Source organism: Aptenodytes patagonicus, chromosome 19 (genome assembly GCF_965638725.1).
Source record: "Aptenodytes patagonicus chromosome 19, bAptPat1.pri.cur, whole genome shotgun sequence".
In the NCBI taxonomy this organism is placed as follows: Eukaryota; Metazoa; Chordata; class Aves; order Sphenisciformes; family Spheniscidae; genus Aptenodytes; species Aptenodytes patagonicus.
In genome coordinates this window covers 6,539,124-6,558,135 of record NC_134967.1, presented here as the reverse complement: position 1 = coordinate 6,558,135, position 19,012 = coordinate 6,539,124, and the positions used below count along the sequence as shown (strand labels likewise).

Sequence of the window (19,012 nt, the reverse complement as noted above, 5' to 3'; positions counted from 1 at the left end):
TAAACCCTTCCAGTGAGTTTCTAATGCATGAGATCAATGCCTTTTTGACCTACATTTCCTCCTCTCACGTAACAGGGAAATGATACAATATTAAGATATCTTTTACTTGGCTATGGGATACATTCAAAGTACACACCACAGCAAGGCTGAAATGTGCTGTTGTTAGACTTTGGAATAAATAAACACTAAATGGTTCAGTGAACAGTTTGTAATATGCACAGAAACTGCCTGTATTTGCATGGAAAAAAGACTTGAAATTCTTAGAGATGTCTGAATTGGTTAGATAAGCGATTCCTTCTCTCTGAAGCTTCCTCTAGTACTAAGGAGATTCCAGGCAAATTTAGTACAATTTTATTACCCCTCAGGCTCTCTGGTCCCTTGACAGTTAAGTACTAAGTTTGCACTTGGAGGAACCAGAAACCGCAACAGCAGCTACAGCACAGTGCATCACGCTGTTGCACTGGGAAGGTATCTTAGCTGAATTTTTCTCAACCTTTTAGGATTTCCTGCTTGGTGTTTCCTAAGCAAAGTATTGCCTCGGTCCATAGCCTGTCGCACGGCTGCTTTCACTGACACCACATGTCTTTGCGGAGCAGAAGGTCGTTCCAAAATGTGTCAGGCTAATGTCAAGGCCTGTGCTTGACTCTTGTGACAGAGATGAACGGTTCCAGGCAACTCCATTCTCCTTTCAGCTCCCCTGGCTGTGAATTCAAGGGTCACTCCAGAGGGCACTTCTCCTGGAGGGAACATGACCCTTTGGGACTTTCTGGTTTTCCTGATGTCTGAAGTAATGTTAGTGTCAAGGGCTCCAAGTTTTCCCTGTTCTCCAAATCCCAGCTATCCTCCCTGTATCCTCCTACGTCCCAGTCATACACAGTCTGTATCCTCCCTACAGCCATCTCTGTCTCCTCAGTCCCACCCACTCTTAGCCGTATCTGCCCGCATCTGAGCTATTCCCAGCTTCTGTAGCCTACTCATCACCTTCTCGCTGTCACTCAGCTATTCGGTGTTAGTGCCTCCCCCTCATGTGAGCGGGAGGGGGCAGGCAGAGAGAACAGCAAAATCCCCAGTTCAGGATATCAGGCTAAGAGCCAGTACCAGGCAGAAATGCGTGCTCTGGGGTGGTGAGCAGGAGAGCACAGCTGCAAGGAGCAGGAGCAGAGACCAGAACCTGAGAGACAAACTTTCTGCTCAGCTTCATGTGACAGCAGAGCTCCTTGAGAGTAGACTGCTACTGTCACAGCAGCTCAGAACGATGCAGAACCGTATCAGCTCATCAAAATGGGCTCCCTCATAGATGGGATGGCCTCCAGTTACCTGTATTTTCCTGTTTCTCCACAGACATGTCAAGTCCTTTTGTTGTCTTTTATCTCTGTTTAATATTTCAGCAATGACAGAAGAAAGAGAATCCTGTCTCATCTCATTTTCCCAGGGAACCTAGTTCTTTTGCAAACAGAGTGTGTAATACATGCTCAAAATAACAGCTTGCTGCAAGGCTCTTTGTGCTCAGGTATTCCAGTACCTTCTTCCTGAAGCTTAGTGATGGTCATGGCTTCCGTTGCCCTCCATGAAGATGATCAGGTTGCTAAATCTTAGGCTGTGTCTTGGGATGAGGAAGTGACTTGGGGGTTTGGATTTAGCACCGAAGAGTAAGACACCGGGGAATTACTTCTGCTGTCAGCATCACATGGACCTTCTGTAACTTGTATTTTAATGGAAAGCTGCTAGCTGGTGACTTGTTGCCTCCTAAGAAGGTAGACTCCCTTCACATACACCTGTCCTTACTCTAGCCATAGGAAACAGGAGCTTTGGCGGTGTTTGGCCTCCCATAGGCTGTAGCGGGTACAAAGAAATCAGCCTGGTGGGTAGCATAGCCTATATAAACAGCAAGATGTGCAACTCATTCGTGTTATTTTCTCCAACACTGTTTGTAGAGCTGCCAGTTAGCAGGGTTTTCTGAGATGGGTTTTTCTTTTTCCCACCTGGGTTTCTTCGTGATGTCAAGAAATTTCTGGCTTGCCTTATGACAGCCTGCTTGGAGAGGCAGCAGGCACATTGCATCTGGCGTGGCATGTGCAAGTAATCCAACTTTCCCAGTAAATGTGAAGTATGCCCACTGTGCACATATGCAAGTGCAAGTATGCCCTAACCAGTGCAACGTGTCCCACGGGCACTGGATTTACTACCTGCACCAGGGCCGGTGTGCACACACAGACTTCTGCCCCAGAAATCCTAGGCAGTAATACGGGACTGCCCTACTCCTTTGCTTCTTCCCTTCTTTCCTTCCTTCTTGCTATACATTGACATATCTAGAACGCTTGCCATCACAGCATCTCAATGCCAGGAGTCATTCCCTAAGGCTGTAAATCCTTTGTCCTCTGAGGGAGGGCACTGGAGAAGTGTGAGCTTTTCTTACGACGTTACTTTCCAGCTTCTTGGAATAAATTACACTCTTTTTAAACGCAGAGATACCCTGCTCTGCCACAGAACAAGCTGCCTCTCTGTATCTCAGCTGTTCCCTTGTTCTGATGTCTGTCTGTCTGTCTTCCCTCAGGAGGTGGTTCTCCATACAGAACAGTCAGCTGGTGTACCAGAAAAAGCTAAAGGTCAGTGAGGCTACCCCAGATGACACTGGCAGATTAGCCAACTTGTCTGGTATCCTGCTTTGCTGGGGACTTCTGTACCATGGCGGGAGAGTGGGGTGGAAGGAGTGGGGAGGGGAATTGGATCAGAGGGACAGCAAGCCCGTTCAGGCATTATTGTGCTCCAAAGTTAGACTGTACTGAGAACTAAGTGGCAGCAGATGGTGTTTGTGGTGATCTAAATATTCCTGTTCAGCAGGGGAAGTTGGTGAAGTCCCCAGTAAGCCTGCCACTTCATGTGCATGTTGTCCCGTGCTTCGATTCTGTATAACCCCTTCCTATTGCCCTAGAGTTATCCGGTGGTGGGCTGGCTCTGCTCTTTCTGGACTCAGCATATGCTAACCAGCAGGGTTTGGGAAGGAGTTTTCTGAGAGGCCTGATTATGACACAGATTCAGGGAGCCAACAAAGCCACCTGTTCTCACCCTTTCAGGATGTCCTCACGGTAGTGGTGGAAGACCTGCGGCTCTGTACCGTCAAGCCGTGTGAAGACATAGAGAGGAGGTTTTGCTTTGAGGTCGTCTCACCTACGAAGTAAGTTTGGTGGCTTCCCTAGGCCATCCTCATGGTAGCTGGACTGTGCATGGAGCTGCAAGAGATTAGATTTGAGCAGATGCTGCCCTGGGCTATTAAATGTTGACTGGGAGATACCAATGCCGGTACTCCAGAGTCCCTATGAAGTTCATCAGACATCAGCATAAGCCAGATCTAGGCCACACATACCTAATATACATATAGACAGTGAAACTGGCAATGGTCGCCTTTTCAAAAGAGCTAGCAGATCTGCCTGGAATTTTTGAAGAGGGAACACGTCTGACAGTGCAAGCTTGTAGGATTAATTTTTGCCCCTTTGCCTGTCAAATCAAGGTGCTGCCCCCATTGGAATGTCTATGCTGAGGATGAAGTGGAACAATTTTGACCAAAAGGTGCACGCTGTCCTTTTTGCTCTTTCCAATTCATTTCTTTCTTTCACAGGAGCTGCATGCTGCAGGCTGACTCGGAGAAGCTGCGTCAGGCCTGGATTCAGGCTGTTCAAGCTAGCATTGCTTCTGCATACCGGGAGAGTCCTGACAGCTACTATATTGAAGTGAGTGAGGAGGTCATGAAAGATCCATAATTGTGTCTCAGAGCCCTGACAGTGGGCTTTTGGGCTGTGGCAGGTCCAGTGCGCATGGGTGGACCATTTGGAAATACTCTTCTGCCCTCAAGGAAGGGAGCTGATGTCAGTGCCAACTCAAAGGCAAGAATTGTTCACCAAGCAAAGCCGCGCTTACAAAGCTGGGTTGAGGGAAAGGCAAGGCTTTAAATCAGTGTTGTCCTGACATCTTCATTTTCTTGCCATTACTCTCTGGATTGATGTTCCCTTGGGAAGAGCTTGCTCCCTAGCTGGGACAAGTGCAAGCAAGGCACCATGACAGCAAGTAGCTTGCCAGACGATGCTCTGCGTGCAGCCCACGCTCCCAGAGCAGGGATGGGGTGCAGCGCCGTCTTGTGGCAATAATAGAGATTAACGAGGCTTTACCCGTTCCCTTCTTGGACTCGCCCTAGTTTATTCTTTTTCAGGTAACGCTTCCTGTCAGTGCCTCTGCTATGCAAAGCTCTGCTTCGTTCCACAGTGCTTTGCAGAATCCTAGAACCCTTTTTTTTTCCCTGCAGAGACTGGACCGGACTGCTTCCCCGTCAACTAGCAGCATTGATTCTGCTACCGACTCCCGGGAGCGCAGTGTGAAAGGAGAGACCATCTTGCAGAGAGTGCAGAGCATCCCTGGGAATGACCAGTGCTGTGACTGTGGTCAGCCGGATCCTCGCTGGGCCAGTATCAACCTGGGCATTCTGCTGTGCATTGAGTGTTCCGGTATCCACAGGTACTGCGTGCATGTGCGCTCTCTGCTGCCAGCCAGGGATGGATTGCAAGCTCCCGTGAAAAACGGTGGAGCCTGAATTACAACTGACTATAATGTTTGTACAGATAGATTCAAAAGTAATTGCTGTGGTACCTGCGTGTGCAGGTACATCTGTGTATACGTATGAATAAAACACTCTGCTGTAGCTACGTCTGTATAGATAAATACATAAGAACTGGACTGATCTTGTTCATCTTATGATACATGAGCAGTTCTGTTTTGAGGCATGTAACCATTTCAGTTTTCTTCCTTTTGGATAAATAGGAGTCTGGGTGTTCACTGCTCCAAAGTTCGATCTCTCACACTGGACTCCTGGGAGCCAGAGTTACTGAAAGTGAGTGTTGGCTTTTAACGGCAAGAGATGGGCAAATGGTGGACGTGGAGGGAGTCTTACTTGGTGGCGGGCTACACTAGAGGGAAGGTACCTCCTCACCTGAGGATTTCATTCATTCCCTGTTGTATTGCAGCTGATGTGCGAGCTGGGGAACAGTACCATGAATCAGATTTATGAGGCACAATGTGAAGAGTTGGGACTTAAGAAACCAACAGCAGGGAGCTCCAGGTGAGTCCCAGTGCACACACTGGTCCTCTCAGTCCTGTGGAAAGCCATCCATCCACACAGTAAACCCAATACCCTAAGCTCTCTGGAAAGTCAGATTAAGAGCGTGACTGGCCCTTCACTAAGGGCCCAAACTACCTCAGGTACACCTACCTCAGCCCACTCCCTCTGTCGCTAGCCTGAGCTTGACTCTCAGAAAGGTCAGTGGGGCATTACCAGCCAGCAGCCTGGTGAAACATGCTTGGGAACCAGGGCTTGCTGGGTTTACACCTGCTCTGAGACCTTACAAATACATGTAACTGAAGCACGTGGTGTTGCCTAGGGTTGAACATTGCATTCCACTCTCAGCTACACGCTGCACTACTTAATTTTGCTTTGAAATGGGAGATATTTTTAGGTTTGCGAAACTATTCCTTCTTGATACAGGCCTTAATGATTTTTAGGACTCAAAGCCAGGTTGATAAAATGACCCAGAGCAGCTTCATCTCCTTGTGGCTGTTTGCTTTAGGCGAGTCATGTGAGCCTGTGCACAGCTTTATGCTGCTGTTCTCTTAGGCAGGACAAGGAAGCCTGGATCAAAGTGAAGTATGTGGAGAAGAAATTCCTGAAGAAGCTGCCAAATGGGGAGACTCTAACAGAGAATGAGCGGAAACCTCGACGCTGGTGTGTGAAGAAGTGCCAGAGGCACAACAGCACCACGAAAGCACCCGCAGCTCGTAGAAAGTACCGCCATGAAGCAGGCAATGCCTCACCAGCCATGTTGTCATCAGGTGGGAACCTCCCTTGCCCCGCTCCCCCTGCAGACCTGTGTTGGCCTGCCCGTGCCCCTTTGTAGGTGTGTACACAACTGCCCTAATAACATGTGTGGCCCTGTCTTTCTCTAGGACCTGCAGCCTGCCAGAGGTATAAGCAAAAATGCTGTTGCACAAACCGTGTTGACACAGGTCTTTAGAGCCATTTCCTAACATTTTCCATCTGTTTAAGGAGGTTCTTGTGGCTAAAGGAGGAGATCGTTACGCTAGGGTGATCCAGCAACTTCTAAGCTTGCTTTGTGCATTTTCTTTTGTATTCCAGCTTCCTGCTTTTAAAAAGTTTCAAATTCTTTTATTTTTACCTGCCTGGTCTGTAAAAGAGGCCATGCTTATGAAGGGTTCTGGCTGCTCAAAATGCTCTGGGATGACTTGGTCTGCAGTGTGTACCCACCTATGGTCAGCTCTTTGTTATATTTTGATGGTGTACGTGGGCATGAGTATGGCACTGGCCACATCTGGGGTGCATTGGACACGCATGCTCAGCCTGTGTAAATACAGATGTAGAACTGTGTCTCATTTGTTCACCTGCATGTTATTAACTACGTATTTCAAAATCTCTCTTTGTAAAATAGCAGCTACGCTGGAGAGGAAGTTCCGCCGAGATTCCCTCTTCTGCCCTGATGAGCTGGACTCTCTCTTCTCCTACTTTGACACTGGTGCTGGCTCCGGCCCACGCAGTAAGTACAAAGAAAGAAAATGTCTCTGCTTCTGGCACGCTTTACCTCCCAGCTCTTCTAGGGCATGTGTGTTGCACCAGACCTAAGGCAAGGTATCGGCCTCACTGGAGAAGAGGGTAAATATTTCAGAAGAGTGATGGGAAGTTAGTTGTACAAACTCCAGCCCATTGCTCTTTTATTGCACTTATTATTTTAATATCCTATCCAGTCAGTCCCTGGTGTTTGCATTCTGGTGGATGGGATTTTTTTCCCAACATCTTTTACTCCCAGACTATGCATTCCATTGGCTTTTTTCTGGTTTTAGTTTTGGCTTTTAATTTTTTTCCTTTTTTAGCAAGTCTTACTGCGGACAATTTTTCTTTTTGTGTTTGTGACGATGAACTCCCCTCATATTCCGTCCACCTTCCTCTAGGTGCCAGCCACATCTCTATGCAGCATCCGCTAACAGGTGGCCCATGGAGTGGCAGTGGCATTGGTCCCGGTGGGAGCGGTACGCCGTTCCTCCTGGACGGAGGTAAGGTGACGCTCTGGCAGCTAGCAGCAAAAGAGACACCCAAATTTTACTTGTTCCAAACCGAGCTTCAGAGGCAGTTATGTATTTTCTTTCAGCCAAATGATTGGAACCCATACGTTACCAGTCCCTCGTGGGAAAGACAGGCTGGCAGGCTTTCAAAAGGCAAAAAGCTTCCTAGGGTTTCCAGCAGTGAAGTTACTACATCTTAAAGGAACAGCTGTCCCTCAGATGAGATAAAAACCTGTACATGTGGGACCTCACGGCAGATACGAAGTAAGAAGTGTTTACTTCAAACGCCCCACATCTGTCACCGGGTAGTCGTGTGGTCCATTCTCATACTCAGCTGAGCAGTGGTAACTTTTTAAAACTTAGCTCGGTCGCTTGATATTGTATGAACTTAGGAGAAATATTTAAGGTCCTGAGTCAGCAGAGCAGAAAATCATAGGCTTTCCTACAAGTACATGTTATCTCTTGAAATCAGTGAAGAAAGTGCTTTCGTGCTTGTCTGAATCACTGCCTTAAGGGCTATTCCAGTTTCAAGGAATTCAGCATTATTAGTCAACAGAAACAATACTTGGGAGATGCAGGACTACAGAGTTGCTCAACAGCCTTATCTTGCTCCTGTGGAAGAAAATAGGATTTTTATCACTGATTCAGTGGGAACAGAACTGGGAATTTGACGTATTAATATTCATGTGATATGAGCCAGATCCTTCTTTTTTGCTTTGATGTAAATCTGGAGCAGTGCCAGGTGGCCTCATTGGAGTCACTCTTTACTTGTAGTGACGTAATGGAGAGCGTGGTCTCACCAGGCAGTGTGTTTGCTTTCTACAGAAAACAGCAACAATTTTTCTGACAGCAAATCCAAAAAAGATACGCGTGATACGTGCCCCTTTAAACCTTTCCTGTTGTAACTTCATTACCTCCTTTGGCTGTTGAACAGTGCTGAAGGATTACTTGTGAGCCATGATTTTGGGACCACTGATTTAGAGACTGTTCTTTATCGGGGACCTAGCTGTAGCTGCTCTGAAGATTTCAACAGACAGCCTTTAAGGTTAAGGTGTCTTGTTCTGCTAGGGTTTTCAAGGCTCAGATCTTTAGTTCTCGCAGGCTTTCCTGCTATTACTCTTTGCAAAGACTACTCAGCTCATATTTTAGAAACACTCTGTCAGCTACAGCCTGGCTTGTTTTTCTTTCTAATCACAGCGGTTTGAGTGTAGGTCTTGGGGTAGATCATGGGGACTTAACCTCTTGAGTTTTGGGACAACAGACACTCCCAGCCCTTACAGTCATTGGGAAATTAAAAGCAGCAAGAAGCTGAGTCCAGCCAGAGTTCCCAAGGGGGCCAGGCATCCCTCAGGACAAAGGTGATGGGCCATCCCTGTTCCCGCAGGGGCAATTCCTGCACGTGCTTCTTCCTTCCTTTCTGTCATTTTCTTGACTGCTTTCGGGTGCAAGCTGGAGAAGGTACGAAGTTGCTCTGCCAGTGGCACGTTGTGTGTCCTTGAACAAGTCGCTTCATCCCTTCGTGACTCCATTTCTTGTATGTAGTCAGCTGTCTTGTAACATTCACCAGCTAAGCAGGGAAGGTGGGAAGCACTGTGGGGAAAGGGAAGGGGTGTCTGTGAAGGTGAATGAGCCAATGGACAATGCTTTAAGAGTTTGGCTTGAGATACACACTAGTGATGTTATTTGGCCCAGTCATGGTCAATAATCTGTCACAAGAGCAATGCATTGGCAAGTGCCCCAGTGACAACTGAAAAGCTCTGGGGAGAGCACGGATAGAGTGGAAACTGAGATTATTAGTGGTAAAAGCAGAGGGTTGTCTTTATTTGCTATGACACTGCATAACCTGCTGCAAAGCTGTCTCTGCTGCTGCTCTGCTCCAGTCTACGTCACGGCGTCCCTCATGGATTGCAGCAAGGGCTGTCCTCAACAGTCCAAAGTGCCATGGCAATGTTGGAGCATCCCTGCATGAAGGGCAGCGTGGGGACATGGACACCATAAGGCTTTGCAATTTTTCCTTGGGCAGTTTTATTGAGTGGGGCTAAATGGGATAGCAGTCCCCCTCTCCCTTGCCAGCAGTGCCCGGTGCAATGTGTGTGTGACATTCTGCGCAGCCCTTTTCCCCTGTGGTCTCAGCTGTGCTTGGTACTGGAATGCCTGTGTATTAAAATGGCTTTGGTTTGTTTTCTGTTGGCCCTGCAGGTCTGAGCAGTGACAGCGGGCTTGGAGGAAGCACAGATGGCAGCACTGATATCCTGGTGTTTGGCTCTGTGGTGGACAGCGTGACAGAGGAAGGTGGGTGTCACAGGCTGTCGATGGAAGTGTGGGGAGGTAGCTAATGCTAAGGCAGGATGGATGGTCAGGACTGTCTGGTGCCAAGAACAACAGGGAGCGTAAGAAACTGGAAATGCGAAGCTTTTGGGTCATCTCACTCCATCCTTTTCTGCCTCTTAGAGTGCGAGGTGTCAGAGGAGTCAAGTGGTGAAGCAGAGATTGAACAGGAAGCATCAGATTTGGAGGACCTGAGGGAGCTGCATCCTGGCTTGTTGATCTACAAGGCAGCACAAGCCCGAAACCTGCCTCTTATGGCAGAAGCACTGGCACATGGTGCTGAGATCAACTGGGTGAATGATGAAGATGAAAACAAAACTCCTCTGATTCAAGCTGTGATGGGGGTACGTTGTGCTAGTGGCTGGGAGGCCACATTTGGGAATGTGAGGTCTTGACTCTAGTTCAGAGTGCACTGACGACGGGCAACTTACAGCCTGGTACGTGCTTGTGCATCCTCTCAGTACTGCTGGCTGAATTTATTTAGAAATTCCCCTTTACCTTGCCAGGGCTCCTTGATAGCCTGTGAATTCCTGCTGCAGAATGGGGCAGATGTTAACCAAAGAGATATCCGAGGCCGGGCTCCCTTGCATCATGCCACGTACCTAGGGCATACTGGGTAAGTTCTCTGCACGTTGCTCTGACATGCTGCATCACCCTTGGATTGAGATTCAGCGTTAACACCGAGAGTCGTGGGGTGAGGTGGGCAAGGGAGCTGGGTTTTGTTGAATTGGTTATTTGCAAAACTTGCCTTTTTATATCACATCAGCAGCTTGATTGTCTTAAGGATAATTGCCCCCATGATGAGATAGGGGGTAACTGGGCCCCCGTACACCCATTCCTTTCTCCATGCCCTGTAGCGTTTCCCGATTTTTTTAGACCAATATAAGTGAAGCTGTACCTGCCTGTGGAAGGGCAGTGCCCTCTGCCTACTCCAGTGTGGGGTGGGGGAGCTGGAATTTCTGCTCTGATGGTCTTTTCTTTCCCTTCTGCAGCCAGGTCTGCTTGTTCCTCAAGCGAGGGGCAAATCAGCATGCGGTGGATGGCGATGGGCAGGACCCGCTCAGTATTGCTGTCCAGGCAGCCAATGCAGACATAGTTACCTTGTAAGTGCAGCCAGGACTTCCCAGTGCCTATATACAGGAACGCTGCCTGTAAGTAGCCACCAGGGAAGGAATAACCAAACCTCTCTCCCTTGTGCTTTCTCTGTTTCGCTCTAGGCTGCGTCTGGCTCGAATGAACGAGGAGATGCGAGAAGCAGAGGGCCCCTTTGGACAACCAGGTCAATATCCCAGCAACAGCCCCACTGAGCTGCAGTACAGGAAGTGTATACAGGAGTTCATCAGCCTTAATATAGATGAGTGTTAGTGACAACTCCCCCACCTCCCCTTTGCTGTCTTGAAGTCGGGCTGAATTTCTAGAAGCCCCGAGAGCCCCATCCTTGGTATATTGGTGTTTCTTGCAGATTGGTCTGTTTTTGATGCCTGTACATATAGGTTGAGATGCACGCAGGAAGGAAAAGGGGTCTTTCCTGTTAGCGTTAAGTTCTCATGCTTGACTACTGGATGGTTGATTTTGTGTAGGAGACTCCTAGGGCATAACCACAGACCATGGCGTGTGGACTTGAGTGTGTGGAAAAGTATGGGAGGCGAGTTTAGCATTTAAAAAAAAAAAAAATTAAAAAAAAAAAAGGAGAAGAAAAGGAAACCCTCTATCACCAGGAGAAAGCCCCCAACAATACGATCAGACGAACCTGTCTCTGCTTCAGTGTAGTTACCGTGCACTGAGTTCTCGTCTGAACAGTTTGTTTGGAAGGGATTCTGATGTGGAGCCCTCTCCTGGCAGCGTGACCAGCAGCCTGCTCTCTCACGGGACTGCTGCAGCGTCTGGGAGCTGCTGGGGCCGGTTTAGAAAACTAAAAGATGACCTCTAAGTCAGGAACAGGCTGTTTTGTGGAGCAGAGATATTTTGCTCCAGAAGGCACCACAGAAGGGGTAGGATTGAGAGTGATGGCTACTCACCTTAATTGCTCTCAGGACTATACCAGCCATGCTCCCCTTTTTTTGCCCGTGGTGGTTAGCTGGTCAAAGCCATAGCTCGCCTGCTTCCTGGGCCAAGATGCAATCTGCACAGTGTTACGGAAGCAGCAGTGCTAATTTTTTGAGGCTGGGAGAAGCTTGTCGCTGGCGATGGGCTTTGTGTCAGGGAAGAAAAGCCACGTCCAACTCCCACTGCCTGAATGGCTGGCTGCACGATGCAATTTGACTTTGGTTCAGTTGGTTTCTTGGTCACTTCAGATTTCTGACTTAGCATCTCTGTGAAGGAGACTTCTACCTGCATGTGTACCCCTCTGTGCTCTCCCCCCGCATGCTGAAGCATGTGAGTAGGGCATCTCAGCAGCTGGCCCAGGGGCTTCTGAGTTCCCCAATTCCAGTGACCGGCAGAATAATCTTTTTGTTTCTTTCCTTTTTCTTGTATTATTCTTTGCTGGAGTGGAGGAATGTGTTTCAACTTAGAGCACTTTGTTCCTATGTTTATGGACTGTGTTACGGGGATCATGCTACAGTAGCTCTGCAGAGATGCTGCAGCCATGTAATCCTGTCTCAGGAGGGCTCGCAGAGCATGCATACCACTGGCAGATTATCCTCTGGCTGGGAATTTGGATGCCAAGCTGAGATGTGCTCCTGTAAGAAACTCTTCAGAATGCCCTCAACTGCAATTAACATCAGTTTTTTCAGGACTCATGGGTGGCAGTCCACAACTGGTATTTCGCCTGCCTGGGCACCTAGGCTGCTGGCTCTGGGGTTGGGCCATAGTGCCTTACGGATAGTGCTGGGATCTTGAGGGGATCAAGATCTCGCAAGGAACGCAAGAATACCAGGCAGAGTTCCCCATCCTCCTACATTACATCAGCAGTGATACACATATTATTTTTCATCCAGTACATGTTTGACGACATTTTTTGTTTGTATACTGACTGCTGTCATGCAGCAGCCCTTAGGGGATTAAACCTTTGCAGGTTCATTTCTGTTGGCATAAGTGTGTCCTCAGATACTGAAGCAGCAGTGATCCAGCTCTTCGCTCCAGATACTGCCCTCAGAGGCTGAACCAACAGCACTCAGTGTCCACCCACGTATCTAAAAGTGGAACAGTAAAGAAACTCCACTTAGACTCTAATAGGGTGTCCTCTCAGTTCAAGGGAGAGTCCCTGCTTCCTTAGGAAAGTGCTGTCCTGTATTTTGCTGCAGCCAGACCACGGTTTTCTGTCTGTGCAGTCTGGGTATTGAAGTCCATCTTTGTCTTGTAGCTTTCTCATTCCTGTTCCCTTTGGAGCTTTGGGATGCACAGTACCAAGTGCTGAGTTCTGATCTCAGTCCCAATTGTCTGTTGTGAATCTGAAATGGCCCTAGTGACTGTGCTGAAACTGCTGCAGATCAATGGCAGTGCAAAATCTGGCCCCAGGGCCTTTTGTGCTTCCCTAAATAATGAAGAATCTCCTTCCATCAATCTTGGAAAATAAAAATTAACGAGCTTGGCCCCATCAGCCTTTTTATCATTCGCAATGCCTTTCATGGCATTTTCTCCATCTCCCCCATCTGTCCCAAGAGGCCAGTGCTCTGCACGCAGCATGCTGCTGCTGAACCCGGGTTACATCGGCTGTGTAACTCCTGCCGATTCACAGCACGCTGGTGGGTTGCGGGGGGAGCGCATCGTGCAAACTTTCTCCCTTCTTAGCTGTTCAATGCCTGGTCTGAAACTATCCTGTAGTCTTTGACCAGGCAATACTCCCTCTGAACTCTTCTCTGAGTACAAGCTGTAGGACGTGCCCGTTAAGTTGGCAGAGGGCAGATCACTTGGTCTGTATTCATATTCCGTTCAGCTGTGACACCCTCAGGAGTGATTCAGGACTGCATGTGGGATGAAGCAGCGTGGCATAAAATGCCATCATTGCTGCAATGTGGTTTCAGAGGAATGCTAGGATGTATAAATCCTTAGTTCAGAGGACAATTTCTTTGTTAGTAGGGACCGTGTTCTGATGGTAGCTCCCACATGTGACTCTGGAGTGATACCACTGAAGAGGGCTGACTCCAGGCATACACCTGTGCAAGTAATACCCAATGTAGGCAGATGTGCACTGTGCACAGCTGTTGCTGCAGTGCTGCTACGTGGTCTCCTTCAGTTTGCGTTTAATACGCCCTGGGTTAAATAACCTTTCTTCCTGATACCCGTGTGAAGGTATAGCCAGCATCACTGCCCACTCGGCGTTTCTTGTGCAGGATTACAGGAGGTTACCACTTTACATTCCCGTGGAGCGTCATCTTTCAGTCCCTTGCATTGAATTTTGTCTTCTTTCTGGTAAAAGTCACCCTAAATTTAAATGGGCTTCCCCACTGAGAAGGGTGATGCCTTCACTTGTGTGTCGCTGCCCCATTTGACACCCCTTCCTCGTCAGTTGAGCCCGCTTACTCTGCAGCTGGTGGTAGTGTTACTATCAGTCTCAGCGGGCTCAGGAACAAATCTGTAGTGTTGCAAATCATCTGTGTTAAATGCCCTGCAGACCTCACCGCTCCGTGCAGAAGCTCAGATGGTGTTGGATGGTGGTGTCCAGCGAAATGAGTTGTGGTGCTGAGCAAAGCCCGTAAGCATGCGTCTGCCTTCCGCAGGACTGTGCTGTGCTTGTGGTTAGATCATGCAGACCACCCTGCAGCATCCAGATCAGCACTTAGAGTGCTCAGTACAGGAACCAATGTCCAGCCAAGAACTCGCTCTGCTTCCTGGGTTAGGAACTGGGAGATTCTCTGTAATGAATTCTCTTTGATAATCCTATCCCATTTTACACTGATCTGCATCAATTCAGACGTTTGTCAGTGCTGACGTCCCCTCAAGTTGTGCCCTTTCCTAGAAAAAGGCCACACTGAATCAAAGCTGGCATCTTTCAGGGGACTTCAAAGATCTTGAAAGTGAAATAGATGTTTCACCACCGCCATGGTCCTACTCTGTTAATGAATTTCAGCATGATCATTGTCTAGCAATGTTTTTTACATGTACAGCAACTTAAAACACCCCAATTGGTTTTCCAGCTTTTTATGAGAAGTCAGAAATATGACTGATCCTTTCTGTAAGCCAGTGAGAACTGGAGACATGGCTTCCACTTTGGGTCGTTTTATTTCACCGTCAGCATTAGTGGCTCATGAGAACAATACAAAAATCATGTACAGTTAGGTCCATTGAAGTTCAGACTCACTGCTGAAGTACATGAAGTTAAAGCATATGTAAATACTGATGCAAAAAGCAGTGTCTTGCAAGACAATTTATCTATTTAACATGTATTGGTACTTTATTTAGATTCAATGTATAAAGCAACTTTGTGCACTTTTCCTACATACAGTATTGGGGGGTTTTATGTTCTTTTGTTATGGATTTTGTGCTGTCTTTTTTAATCAGTGAAATTGTTAAGTATTTAATTTATTATTGATGTGCCCAGAGGACTAGTGCAATTTTTATTCAATACAGTTTGTCTGTATTTAATGTCAGGATTTTTTTTTTGTAGCATTGTTAGGGAATATTTTTCAAAACCTGCCTTTTTCCCCCCCACAATTTTCCTTTCTTGCCCCCCCCCTTTTCTATTTTCATTATACAGATCATGAGGCATTAAATGCCTCTAGTTTGAAATATAATCAAACACTTGAGTACATCCTGCAGTTTCTAAAACAAAAAGGTTCTCCAGGAAAAAAATGCTAAGGAGGCACTTCTCAATGTTTTCTGTGTTTATTTGATTTTTTTTTTTGATTGGGGTGCATGTGTGTGTGCGCGTGTGTGCTTAGAAGTTTGGAGGGGAGAGTGGGGAAGTTGTACGGAAAGTTTGTTTTGAGCAAAGTAAATGGCCAGCCAGGCTGCAGGGAAGGCTAGCTATGAACACTTTCTTTTTTCCTTCTTCAAATACAGCTGTATTTGTGTTGTACAATCTTGTTTGAAATATCTAATGCCAAAACTACTCTTTTCATTCTTCCTTTCTTTTCAAAGAGTGCGTATGCGATCTATATGACAGTAACTTGGTTGCAACCACAGTTAACATGAGGAGATTTGCCTTTGTCTAGAAAGCAACATGCCAGGCGTTGTCAAAACACAAACGGACCCAAACCATTGCCTCAGCCATGCAGATTCTGTCATCTTTTGAGTTTTTGAGATCTGGGTGAATATTTATATACCTGTCTTAGCTTTTGTTTGACTCGACCCAAACCCTGTAACCAAGTGCCTGGACAGGTAGTCTAGGTGTGAATCCTGGGGTCTGCCACATGTCTCTTGATTCCAAATGGGATGACTTCAGGTTGCTGGCAAGTTGAAATGATACCCTCTGTGTTCCCTCTCCACATGTCATCCAGGGAAGCCTCAGGTTATTTTAATATTGTTGTCTCTGAGATGGTCTCTGCAATGTGAAATTTCTTTGAGCAGTCTCGAGGAAAAACATGGAATTGGAAGGATTCGTGTCTTTAAAGAAACAGATTTGGCAAGCCGAGACTGTGATCAGCGTAAAATAGATCAGTAACATCTCAGACCAGCAAAAATGGCCATTATTTATGCAAGAGAAAAACAGGACCTCCTAAAGAAATGCACTGATTAACTTACTGTCCAGTGGCCACAACACAGCTGTTGTCTACTGCTAAACCACTGTGTTGTTCCTGTGCTGCTCGACTGTCCCTGAACCCACTTCTCTCTCCTCACTGCCCGAGCATTATTGCTTTCAACCAAAGACAAAACAGGATGAAGGGATTACATGTGATATTAAACCATTGGTTAGCTGATGACAGACGTCTGCGTGAGCGCGCCTGTGTGCGAGTGTGTGGTGCTGTTACGTGGAGAAGGGGGCATGGGGAAGAAGGGACTGAGCGGGAGAAGGGGGAGTGAGAGTTCTGAAGAAGCAAGATTTTTTTGATGTTCCAAAATACAGAGTGCTGTTTCCATAGGAATGTGGTTCATATCAGTCTGCCTGCTGGTTCCTCAGCCTTGTAGGGAATTTGGGCTGGGGTACATCCCTTCTGAGCTGTATACCCAGCACTGTGTTAGTGGGAAGATAGGGCAGCTGAATAGTTACGGGGAGGGAATGAGAGATAGAAGCGGGGGTAGTAGCCAAGATAGTTTCCAAGGCACGGGGAGGACCATGTGTGTTTCTGGTGCAGCAGTTGAGATGGCTAGAGAGGCTAGCTGAAGTAGGAGCATTTGCTCCACAAACACGTCTCAGCGCTGAGCACCGCCCTCAGTGAGGGCCACGAAGGAGCACGTTTAGTTTGTACGTCCTTGTGCTCCAAGAGGTGACGTACTGGGAGTGGCCAGGTGGGTGCCTTCAGGTTATCAATGGATCTGTAGACCTGGCTCAGTTGTCTTCCATCCGTCATGTCCCTCCAACAGCACACGAATGTTAGTGTGGATTCCCCATCCTGGGAGCCCTCTGCGTGCGACCTGTGGGTGCTGAATCACAGAAATAGAGTAAACCTTTCTTGCTGTAGGGTTACACAGGCTGGCAGCCTGGAGGGAAAGCCTTTGAGATGAGAAAGCCCGGCCAGCCTCTCCCTGGCTAAGGCTCCCAGACCTTCCTATCTAAACAGCACAGAGAGAAAGAAGTTCTTTAGCCAAGTCAAAGCTGCTAAGTGTGGTTGATTAATACGGCTCTGTTACACACTGAATGGCTGGGCTGCTGTACCAGGGGCTGACACTTGCTGTAAATACGCTATAACCTATTAACCTCCTTCACTTGCCTGCTTTCAGTACAACTTTGTAACACGTTTTTTAATTCCCCCTTTCCCTACACAGCCTATGCTGACTGTAACTATGGAACCAGATATTCTGTATGTTATTATCTTTGTACAATTTTAAAACTGTTGCTGTGGTGTCTGCCTTTTTTTCCAATCCCTTCTCTTCTATTGTCTCTTGAAACACTGTTAATAAAAATCTAGATAAACTCCTTCCCTCCTCCTTCTTTGGCTTGATTTATTTATGTAGGGTTTCTTGCCTTGTTGCCTGTATTAACTGGATCTAGAAAACCATCCCCTTTTAACCTGTTTTCCTTCTCCTCTGCAACCCACAGCTTGAATTTTATGGCAGTGAATAGATTGGAATGGCACATAAATACTCTGCATTTTTGTTTGGGTTTCTGTGACACTGTCTTGTGATAATGTGATTTCAGGGTGCTTTGGAAGAAGGCTGGGGTAAAGGTGACAGGCTCAGATCACCCCCCCCCAACCCACCCATTCATGTTTCTTCAGAGTACCTGAGTCAGTTAATGCTTGATATGTTACGAGCTCTGCTGATGGCTATCCTGTAAAAGGAGACCTTGCACTAGATGAAAATATCAATCTTCTGCACGTGGACCGCCATTTCCCACATATCACAGTGCAATCCTTCCCCCGTTGGTTTCTCTCATACTGTGTGTCTGTGGCAGAAAAATAAAAGAAGAAGAAGAAAAGAAAGACTGGCCTGGCCTCATCATTTCTGTCATACTCAGCATGGAAAACAAATGCAGGAAAACCAAATTGTGGAATAACCTCTGTTTTCCCCTGGAGGGACAAACAGATCCCAATTAATGAATCTGGGTAGGCTCGTGAACTCAGTGAAGGAGTTAAATAGGAAGGATGCTTTGAAATCAGGAGCATTACAGTCATTTAAGGCATTTATGAAAGGAGAGCTGCGTGGCCTTACAGTAAATTTATAAGCACGGAGCTTGGGATACTCATGGCTCCTTCCCCAGCCTGTTACTGGCTCCCACTGCCACCCTTTATTTTACTACCTTTCTGTTGCCTGTCTAAAATGGAGACTCTGGTCTCACCCAACCTCACAAGGATAAATACACTGAAGACTGAAATGCGATTACAGAAACCCGGATCTCCAAAAGACTGTGTCTGTCTGTCTTTGGTTAATGAGGATTAAATACTTAAATATCTTCAAAAATCTGGGACTAATACTTTACTACAACAGTAGGATTCTTGTAATTGGAGTTATATCTGAGTGTTGCCAGAACAAATATTTTACCAGTATGCAGGAGGATTAGTGATCTCACTGAACAAGGATATATTAACGATTTTACCAACATGGTCAGGCTACTGCAGGAGGTAATAGCAAATTCTCTGTCCCGCTACCTAAGAGTGCCACTTCGGCACCATCCCACTGGTGTCAAAACTAAGTCAGGATCGAAGAGGAGAAGTAGCGGCTGTTACCTGGTGTCTACACCAGAACTCGGCCAGGTCAGCGCTTACTTACCTGTTGCTGCCAGGTACGCTTAACAATTCAACAGCAGACTCTAAATAAACCCTGGAGAGATGAGTCTTTATTGTCCTCGTGGGAAAGCTACCTGTATATAGCATATAAGTGTGGGGTTTTTTCTTCTCCCAGAAGGGGAGTACATTTTATTTAGGGAAGGTGGGGAGGGGTAGGTGGCAGGGGAGCAGGTGGAAATGCTGGAAGCTGGGGTGATGCACACAGAGAATGAAGGGCAGTGTGGGTCATGGAGGGTCTGTCACTGGTGGGAGGGGACGGTGCTCTAACAGGCTGCAAGGCAGAAGTCACTGTAACATTGGGA

General features: G+C 47.2%; 1 protein-coding gene across 1 annotated transcript in view; it reads left to right on the top strand.

Moving 5' to 3' along the window:
* The window catches only part of ACAP3 (ArfGAP with coiled-coil, ankyrin repeat and PH domains 3), a 106,518-nt gene that overhangs the window by 85,672 nt on the left and 1,834 nt on the right, over positions 1 to 19,012 (top strand). Inside the window, exons 12-24 of the mRNA XM_076356456.1 lie at positions 2,555 to 2,606; positions 3,075 to 3,175; positions 3,617 to 3,728; positions 4,298 to 4,506; positions 4,810 to 4,879; positions 5,013 to 5,107; positions 5,660 to 5,874; positions 6,489 to 6,593; positions 9,316 to 9,408; positions 9,568 to 9,788; positions 9,951 to 10,060; positions 10,437 to 10,547; positions 10,662 to 10,723. Coding sequence (XP_076212571.1) covers positions 2,555 to 2,606; positions 3,075 to 3,175; positions 3,617 to 3,728; positions 4,298 to 4,506; positions 4,810 to 4,879; positions 5,013 to 5,107; positions 5,660 to 5,874; positions 6,489 to 6,593; positions 9,316 to 9,408; positions 9,568 to 9,788; positions 9,951 to 10,060; positions 10,437 to 10,547; positions 10,662 to 10,723 — 1,556 coding nt within the window. The remainder of the gene's footprint in view (positions 1 to 2,554; positions 2,607 to 3,074; positions 3,176 to 3,616; positions 3,729 to 4,297; positions 4,507 to 4,809; positions 4,880 to 5,012; positions 5,108 to 5,659; positions 5,875 to 6,488; positions 6,594 to 9,315; positions 9,409 to 9,567; positions 9,789 to 9,950; positions 10,061 to 10,436; positions 10,548 to 10,661; positions 10,724 to 19,012) is intronic.